The 10596-nt window shown below is 33.1% G+C and overlaps 1 protein-coding gene across 1 annotated transcript; it reads left to right on the forward strand.

Moving 5' to 3' along the window:
• Nucleotides 1-232: 232 nt before the first annotated feature.
• Nucleotides 233-4841, forward strand: LOC112516464 (receptor protein kinase TMK1-like). Its single transcript, XM_025123521.1, has 2 exons — nucleotides 233-2806; nucleotides 4145-4841. The coding sequence occupies exons 1-2, from the start codon at nucleotides 334-336 to the stop codon at nucleotides 4657-4659; spliced, it is 2988 nt and encodes a 995-aa protein (XP_024979289.1). The 5' UTR covers nucleotides 233-333; the 3' UTR covers nucleotides 4660-4841.
• The last annotated feature ends 5755 nt before the right edge of the window (nucleotides 4842-10596 follow it).

Here is a 10596-nt window from a genome sequence, read left to right on the forward strand (position 1 = left end):
TAACTTTGTTTTTTGTCTTTATTTTATTAATGTTTGATATTAAATGGGTGATTTTTCAGTAAATACGAACATTAATTAGAGTTGGGAATCCTACCACATTACACGTATTTGTATTTGTGTTATTATTTATAGAATTTTATAATCATAAGCATCCACCTTCATATGCTCATATCCTATCTTTTCTTCAAGACTGTACTGATGATGTGTCTATGCTCTGCAACTACTTCAAGAATCCTTCAGGTCTTCTCTTTGTTAAAGATTTCCTTGTTTTCTTTCTGAAAAATTCTTCCAAAATCTCATATGGGATTCTTCATATGTCACCATTAAACCTCAATGCTTCTTGCTTTCATGGAGGATCATCATCATCATCATCATCATCATCATCATCATTACCATCATCTGATGAAGCTTCTTGTAACAGTAACTTTCTTTTATCCCTATCTTGTTTCTCTTGTTTATAGTGCTACAGATCCTGGTGATTTAGCCATCCTCAATCAGTTTAGAAAAGGGCTAAAGAATCCAGAGCTCTTGAAATGGCCTGACAGTGGAGATGATGATGATCCTTGTGGACCCCCAAGTTGGCCTCACGTATTTTGTTCTAGAAATAGGGTTACTCAGATTCAGGTTCAGAATATGAACTTGAAGGGTCCTTTGCCAAGTAATTTGAATCAATTGTCAATGCTCACCAATCTAGGTCTTCAAAGGAACCAATTCACTGGTCCTTTACCATCTTTAAATGGGTTATCTGGATTGAGGTGGGCATATCTTGATTATAATCAGTTTGATACAATTCCTTCAGATTTCTTTCATGGCCTCGATAGTTTAGAGGTTTTGGCTTTGGATAGCAACCCTCTTAATACCACTACTGGTTGGTCACTTCCCATTGATCTTCAGAATTCGGCCCAATTGCAGAATCTTTCATTGATGAGTTGTAATTTGGCTGGCCCTTTGCCTGATTTTCTTGGAACTTTTTCGTCTCTTGGGGATTTGAAGTTGTCCATGAATCGAATTTCCGGTGGTATTCCGGCCACATTTAACGAATCTCTTCTCCGAACTCTGTGGCTGAATGGGCAATCTGGAGGTGGAATGACTGGTCCCATTGATGTTATTGGAACTATGACCTCACTCACCAGTTTATGGCTTCATGGGAATCATTTTTCAGGAAGAATTCCTCAAAGTATCAGTGGTTTAACTCAACTGAAAGATTTTAACGTCAACAGCAATGATCTTGTGGGCTTAGTTCCTGATGGCTTAGCTACTCTCAGCTTGGATAATTTGGATTTGAACAATAATCAGTTTATGGGTCCTGTACCCAAATTCAAAGCTTCCAACTTTACTTATTCATCCAACCAATTTTGTCAACCGGATCCGGGTGTTCCTTGTGCTCCACAAGTGACCGCACTCTTGGGTTTTTTGGACGATTTAAATTACCCATCAAGGCTGGTTTCCACTTGGTCTGGTAATGATCCGTGTGAAGGTCCTTGGTTGGGTTTGAGCTGCATTGGCCAGGAGGTGAACTCACTTCACTTGCCAAAGTTCAATCTTTCTGGAACTTTGAGCCCTTCGATTGCGAATCTTGGTTCTCTGACTCGAATCGATCTTGGGTCGAACAAGTTAACAAGTGTGATTCCATCGAACTGGACAAACTTGAAATCTTTGACTTTCTTGGATTTAAGCAACAATGATCTTTCCCCTCCTCAACCGAAATTTAATCCCTCTATGAAACTTGATTTAACTGGAAATCCATTGTTTCAATCGGATCCACCAAGAACCCCCTCTCCTAAGAGCAGTCCACCCACTGGATCGCCAGCCGATACTCACCAATCTTCACCTCCAATAGGTTTGGGGACGAATACTAGTACCAGGAATCCTAGTACCAGGAATCCTAGTACCAGGAATCCTAGTACCAGGAATCCTGATACTATCGTTGCGCCTATCAGCAGTAAACGTTCAAAGAAATCTAATTTAGTGGCAATCGTTGCTTCTGTTGCGGCTGTTGTTAGTTTAGTCCTTTTAGTTGTGTCTTTGTGTATCTACTTATGTAAAAAGAAGAAAGTCAACTCGCACCAAGCACCGAGCTCGCTCGTTATCCATCCACGTGACCCTTCTGATTCAGATAATGCAATCAAGATCGCGATTGCGAATGACACGGTGACAAGTGTTGGCAGTGGTTCTGGTAGCCAACTGTGGAGTCGCACGGGTGAATCCCATGTTATAGAGTCTGGAAATCTGATAATTTCGGTTCAAGTTCTACGAAACGTGACGAAAAACTTCGCCCCTGAGAATGAGCTCGGGCGTGGCGGTTTTGGGGTAGTTTACAAGGGCCAATTAGACGATGGTACGAAAATAGCAGTGAAAAGAATGGAGTCTGGTGTGATTAGCAACAAGGCTTTGGATGAATTTGAGGCGGAAATTGCGGTGCTTTCAAAGGTCCGCCATCGGCATTTGGTGTCTCTTTTAGGGTATTCGACTGAAGGACCCGAAAGACTTCTTGTTTACGAGTATATGCCTCAAGGAGCATTGAGTAGGCATCTTTTTCACTGGAAAAGCTTCAAATTGGAACCGCTTTCGTGGAAGAGGAGGCTGAATATTGCGTTGGACGTGGCTCGAGCCATGGATTATCTTCACAATCTGGCTCATCAAAGCTTCATACACCGAGACCTTAAATCGTCTAATATCTTACTTGGTGATGATTTTAAAGCCAAGGTTTCGGACTTTGGATTGGTCAAGCTCGCTCCTGATGGGGCGAAGTCCGTGATTACTCGGCTAGCTGGGACGTTTGGATACCTTGCCCCTGAATATGCCGGTAACTATACCTTTCATGTTTATTTCTTATCTTGCATTATGTTCCTTTATTTGCTTTATAAGACGTCAAATATGTCTAGATATCGTAATAGATTGTTTTAAGTTTATCAAACCAAACAATTGTACATTCTATATAAAGATGTTACAGTATGCTGATAAAACATTTTGTGGGTGTCCTATGTAAAAATGTACAATAAGTTGATAAAACACGTTGATGAGCGTCCTTTAAGAACATTTCAACCCAAAACTAAAAAAAAATAAAAAAAAATAGAGGTATTTTCGTCTCCAATCCAACACTAAAACACTTAAAAAAAAATGGGAGGTCATAACATTGTTAACCCAATACTTGGAGTTGGAGATGAATAAAGTAAGCCTCTATAATTAAATATTAATACTTTATTAACTTTTATCCTCCATAATTAAATATTAATATTTTATTTTACTTTTATAATTATATATAGATTAATAGTTTAATAATTTAGTTACTTTGTTTTTGTAAATTATAAATTATATTTAAATAATTAATTTGTTTTATTAAAAAGTGAAAAATTAGTAAGAACTAAAATATGAATGATTTTATATTTACTTTTGGATACATGTTATCTTCTAAAATTGAACTATTATAATTTAATTTGTTTTTAAAGTAATATTTATTAATTAACAATTGTCATTTTAATTTTAACAATGTTTCATTAAATAAATTATTTTAAAATTCAAGTGATATAAAAATTAATTATATACTGTAATTATTAATTTTTAGTAAAATAATATAATAATAAATACGTATATTATTTTGTTATTATTATAATAATATTAAAGAAGTTTTCAGTTTTTTTTAGTGTGTGGGTGGAGTTTGATTTTTTTAGTGTTCAAAGGACCCATCATTTTTAGTGTTCTTTTTAATGGTTGGGTTAGAGATGCCGGAAGTTGCTATGATAAGTTGATAAAATGTTTTTGGGCGTCATAACAAGTTTTTTAGGAGACTTTTGAAATAAACTTTCTTCTTTTATGTAGCAGTACATTACTTGAAAAATTATCATAAAAAATATGTATTCATTGTACATTTCTCAAAAGTGTCGGTAAATACTATTGCAATACTTTTAAGTGATAAAAGATGGACAAGTGTTTGGTCTTATAAGCAGTTTATTAGAACATTTAGACATATTTGGCATCTTATAAAAAGCCAATTTTGTTATAATGGTAATTTGGATGCATCAAAGGGATACATAGAAAGAGAAGATTTTTACTATTAAAGATGCATAAAATCTAATGGAAACTTGAAATGAACAAATTTTATTTACTTTATATGAGTCATTCAACTCTTGCCATCTGATTTCAGTGACAGGTAAGATTACCACAAAGGCTGATGTTTTCAGCTATGGTGTTGTTCTTATGGAGCTATTAACCGGTTTAATGGCGTTGGATGAAGACCGACCCGAGGAAAGCCAGTATTTAGCAGCATGGTTTTGGAGCATTAGATCAGACAAAGAGAAACTAATGGCAGCCGTAGACCCTGCTCTTAACGCAAATGAAGAAACCTTCGAGACCATCTCCATAATAGCCGAGCTGGCAGGCCATTGTACGGCTAGAGAGCCGAACCAACGACCAGATATGGGGCACGCGGTGAATGTGCTGTCCCCACTTGTGGAGAAATGGAAACCAATGGAGAATGAGGCCGAGGAATATTGTGGTATTGATTATAGTCTTCCATTGACTCAAATGGTCAAAGGGTGGCAAGAAGCTGAAGGGAAGGATTACAGCAGCAGCTATGTGGATCTTGATGATAGCAAGAGTAGTATTCCGGCACGGCCGACTGGATTTGCGGATTCGTTTACTTCAGCCGATGGTCGATAGAAACAGGCATAGACCCTGGTATGCCTGCTGAATGTAGATAGCTTCGTCTTTCTGTTATTTTTCGGTTTTTGGATCTTGAATCGATGCCTTTGTGTTGAAATTTTTGATGTTGGTATGGTTGAAAAAGACGATCAAAGTTTTATTCTTGAAAATTTGATCAGTTACTCATTTGTTTTTGTTAACCGTGACTAATTACATCGGCCCCAGAACGTAAGAGCCAGGAAAATCCCCAACAGTTATGGTCATCTTGGAGATGGTGGTGCCTTCCGGTGAAGGCTTTGTCGTAAGAATTCTCTTTCGATCAAACTGTATTTATATGTGTAACATCTTCTCATTATCTTCATCGATTTGGTGCTTTGCATAACCTTGTGGGGTCGTTTACCAAACACTTACCGGGTGGGCATGGAAATGACCGATAATCTTATCTGGTAAGAGGCATAGCATGGACGAGAATCTTACCCGGTAAGTAGGGAAAAGACTCTTACCAAACGCTTAGGGGCCGTTTACAAGACATTTAACCGAGTAAGTACTTACCAAGTCACATTATTTTACTGGATGAAGAAACTTACTGGTAAGAATAAGACAAGGACCAATAGTCTTACTCGGGAAGTGAGGACGACGACTCTTATCACGATAAGCACTTTTATAAAATGGATATAAATTAAAGAAAACCAAAACTATAGGGTGGTCGATGATCGGATGTGCAGGTGGTGGCACAGGGTGGGTGGGAGTGCCCTTGTTTGTGTGGTCGATGAAGCAACAGAAGGAGGGGGAGAGGGAGAGGGAGAGGGAGAAGGGGTTTAGGAAGAGGAGATGGGTGTAGAGGTTCTGTTAGGCGTTGGTGATTCACCGGAGAAGTTGAGGTGTTGGGCGTCGAAGATAAGGGAGGGTCGCTGGCGGTTCTTGGGGGAGGGAACAACGATGTACTGTAGATACTCTATACGATTTTAAAAAAATATTTGTATATTTCTATATAAATAATAGTAGAAAACTATATTATCTTTGTTTTTAATTAAATTAGTGAAAATGGAAAAGACAATATTACCCCCCTTTAATGGAAATAAGATTAATGGTGTTAGATAAAGAGACCCAATCCATAACAAAAATGAAACCATAATAATCATAGTTGTAATTATTTTGTTTGAGGGATCAATCCAAATTTTTATATAACCACATGGACCAAATCTGTAATTTACTCGTTAGATTTTTTTTTCTATAATTCATTATGGTTTATATAGATTGTTAGAACCGGATGCTTTATAGATGAAACATTCCCTATATATATATATATATATATATATGTGTGTGTGTGTATATATACTAGTTGTGTACCTGTGCAATGCTGTCGATATAAATTTTATATAAATGTAAGCGAGAATATAGATTGAACATTACAACAAATACACACATGATTGTTATAGAATGACCAAGCCAAAAGAAAAAAGGTTTGTTTTGAATATTATGTGAATTGGAATTGCGGGATTACGATATTTTCGATGTCGTAACATTTGTTGTTCCTAGATTTTAAATGCTAACGTAGGCATGGTGGTTTTTTTTCCCTACACTTGTAATTTACAAAATGGCATTCAAAATTATGTTTGAATAAATTGGAAAATAAAATCATTTGTAAGAAATTCATTGAGATATTGTTCAAAACGTTCATATGGAGAGAGTGAGAGAGCGATGAAGAAGGTAGTCGTGATTTGATAGAAATCGTGGAGACTAAAAGTGAGTTCGCCATCAAAGCTCAATCACAAGAGCTAGAAGAGGAAACTTTTGGGAGCTGAATTATCGTTTTTTGGAGCGGAAATTATCAATCTGGGAACATAAGGTCTTTGAATTTTGAATTTTGGAAAAGTCTAGGTTTTGGTCAATGGATTTCTTAAAAGGAAACTGAAAACTCTGGAGAAGATAAAGAATATTGTGAATATACGAAACTTGGTTTTTTAGGATTATTTTAAAATCATGCATTAACACCTTGTACATCATTCTTTACATATTGTAATTAAGTGATTTCTTTAATTCATGCATAAAATGCTAGTATCTTAATTTTTATCCAATTTTTTTATTCAAATTATTATTAAAATTTAAAAACGAATTAATTAATATTTGGTTTAATAATATAATTTTTTATAAATATAATAATTAATTATTTTGTTATAACTCAATAATTATCTTTTTTATATTTTAAAATGAGATGTTTATCCTCTATTTGATTATGTTTATCCGCAGTTAGTTACATGAGTTCAAACATGGAACTTTAATAAGTAGTAGTTACACACAATTTACTTGTAATATTAAATTTTAAGTAATATGTATCAATAAACAGTACTTCATGCATAAAAACCGGTTTTTAAGAGTTTTTGTCAAATGCATTATAATATAGTATATATTTAATGTTAAAATTGGATATTTCTTGGAGTCTAATGTAATTTTTTGAATTTTTTATTTCTAATACTCTATTTGAAATATGTTGAAAAATTACTTGATTATAATACTAATATAATAAAAATATAATAAAAATATATTTTATTATATTAAACTAGGTAGTACAATTTTAGGTTTAATGGATATATTTTACATTTCATATTAAATTTGTAAAAGCTATGAGTTTCTCACATTTACCGCCTTTATATGTATGTGACTTGGTAAAATTACTAATTACTGTAACCAAATATATGAACTTTAAATAATTTGTCACAATGATGTTTTGAAAAAAAAAATTGTCATATTAATTGATTATTTTGGATAGTTGTTACACATAGTATCAATAGAAGTAAAATTTTCACAACTAAATATTTTAATTATTTAATGATTCTTAAAAAAGAAATTAATGAACAGTTCGATATTGAATGAATTACGCAGTTGGTCGTTGTGTTTTGATTGTTTTTAGTTTTAACCCTAAAACTCGTTAAGTATATAAATGGTAACATCTTTAACTAGACATAACCCACTTACGAACCCCACTAAAACAATACAAACCAAAATTAGATTTATCTGATGCTTAAAATGTCTGAACATAGTAATATAATATTTTATAAGATTTAAATTTATATGATTAAATTATAAAGCGTTCAATTAAAAGTGCTATAATAAGTTTAATGAATGTAACAATAATATGAAGATTTGTAAATCACGATCTATCTCACTAACATCTTTTTAAAAATATGTATTTTTTTAACAAAGAAAGTAAGAAGTGTTAGGTTTTTTTTACAAACAAAACATGAAAATATTTTACACTACGATATTTAATTTGCATACAAATTTAATAAGAACAATTTTTTGAAATGGTTATCTTTTAATTTTTAAAGAGAAAGATGAAAAGCATACTCTAAATTAAGGAAAATGAAGAAACCATTACAAAATTTTGAAAGGAATTTTTTATGTCACGAGCTCAAAATGATGTGTCATCCACATGGTAAACTTAGTGCAAGTCAGAGGGTACAAACCACATAGTAAACTTCTAGTGGAAAGCTTGTCCTTTGTCTTCAAATATGCAGCCTTTTGGTTGCATATGAACAGTTGTATTTCACAAAGTAGGTAATCACGTTTGCAGACAATAGAGTAACTCTAAACATGTGCTTTTCAGTGTGAGGTATGAGGTTCTCCTTTTTGTGCAAGAGGATAAGACAAAAACTAATCTTGTAAAACAAGATTCATTTAATCGTTATATTGATTCAACTCTAGAGTTTCTTCAGTATTTGCTGAGTCTTGGTCAGATTTCAGACTTAGATTTAGACATGTTTGTTATCACTGAATCCGCTTCAGATCACGAACTGCTGCCTCTATCTTCAGCTACATCTTCGGTATTGCTGAAGGTTCCTTTGGTGTGAGTTTTGTCTTTGAGGAATACTTGTTCTTTGGAGAAGTTTATAATACAGTTCAGCGATCACTGAACAGACTCATAGATGATTGTTGAAACTGAATAGAAACAGAACTAAGTATTTTTCACTAAATGTAAAGGGTCATCATCAAATCACTGAGAGAGTTTGGATCAACACACACTCCCTTTCAAAAAAATTATCTAACCTTGGGATATGTTTCATGGGTAGGTCATTTTGGTTCTAATTGACCATTGAAACTTCTATATTCTTAGCACTTAAAAAATATTACACGTTCAGATATATACTTTAAATCTCAGGAAAAACAATGAAGAATGCGTCTTGAACTGATGTATTCATAAGTCAAATCAATGAAGTACAAGTTCTGAATTGAAGTATTCAAAAACTTAAACATGAAAAATATTTGTTTAGAATTGTCAAAGAAACAAATTCAATTGTTAAACAAAATGACTTAGTACGTTGAGTGTTTACAAACAAAAACTCATTGATAGAATGTTTAATTGTGAAGAACAAGTCACAATTATTTTTTCAGATAATTATTATATGAAATGAATTGAATATAAGCAATGAGAATTCAAGCAAGTGTATTTCTACCAAAAATTTCAATGAATATACGATACGTGGAAATAACTAAGTCAATAAGATATAACACATGGAAATTCAAAGATTGATTTGAAATAGGAAAATAAAAAAACACAAGTAAGTTTCTTGAATTGAACTACCATCGTTCTTTTGAAAATTAAAATTTATTCACTTACAAAACATGGTACTCTCCCTCAAAAGTAGCATAGCATTTTGATTGATTAGTCATGTCATATGAATATGTTGAATAAGGATGCACAAAACAGATTAGAAAGATTTTGGTACCAAGCTTTATTAGGTCCTCGGAGGTTAGCTTTAGAACCATTAAATAGGGAATTGGAGATATTATATGTACCATACCAATTATTCACATACTTCTGATTGATATAATCATTTGATCCACAAGTTGAACAACATAGCTTTTCTTGGCTCAGACTGTAGCTTATTGATAGACTTGACAAAATAGGGCAAACTAGTCTTAGAAACAAATGACTTTGTATCAACTATAGGAGATTTATGTGACTTTTTTCCAACATGGTCATTTGTAGTTGATTTTCTTCTTCAAAGAATTTTCACCTTTATAGAATGATTATCTGAACCAACAAGAGGATCATTGTGAAACAGATTACAATGATGAGTCTGATATCTTGAAAAACTACTTGGGTTGGAGTATCTGTTAGAATAACTGTTGATTTGACACTAGAAGAATAGTTATTCCTACAAACTCTACTTGGAGAGAAATGATCAATGTTTTGAATTGCACTTGAAGCAGTTTCGTTAGAGGAAACAGAATCAATATATGTTGAATCATTATACGGTGAAAGAACAATATTATCTGGACTTGTCTGTTTAGAAGATTCAAGCTTTTCTGAACTCTTTTTTGATTATTTGTTTGGTTTTGAAAATTACATCTTCAAGTTCCTTGACTTTATCAGATAAAGTATCCTTTTCTTCAACACTCGAATCAAATTTTTTTTGAAATTTAGATCTTATTTTCTGCTCAGTCACAAGATCTGTTTCTAAGACAGATAATTTCTTTGAAATCGTAAGAATTTCCGTCTCAAAAACTTTCCTCTCATTTTCAAAATTATTTTCTAAACACTTCCTTTCATCAGATTTATCTTTAAAGAAATCAACATTCTTTCAACCTCAAAAACCTTTCGTTCACCTTCAAGATCAGAATTTTTTTTTGTAAGCTCCAAACATTTCTTCTCAAAATCTTTTCTTTTAAGATCAAACTTGCTTCTTTCTATAACAACCACCTTTTCAAAATCAGATACTTGTTTTAAAAGTTTGATATTTGTCATCGCACAAGATTTAAGTTTACTTTCAAAAACTTTCCTCTCAGAATCAAACTTGTATTTCTCACTCAGAAAAATCTTTATTTTTTTCTCAAACTCCAACCTCTCGTTATCTAAAACTTTTTCAAGTTCAAATATTTTCTTTGTAAGCTCAACGCTTTCCTTTTCTCTCTCAGAATCAGTTCCCTTCTAAAGATTAGAAATATTTTTCG

The sequence above is a fragment of the Cynara cardunculus genome (genome assembly GCF_001531365.2).
Source record: "Cynara cardunculus var. scolymus isolate 2C chromosome LG 1, CcrdV1, whole genome shotgun sequence".
Classification (NCBI taxonomy): Eukaryota; Viridiplantae; Streptophyta; class Magnoliopsida; order Asterales; family Asteraceae; genus Cynara; species Cynara cardunculus.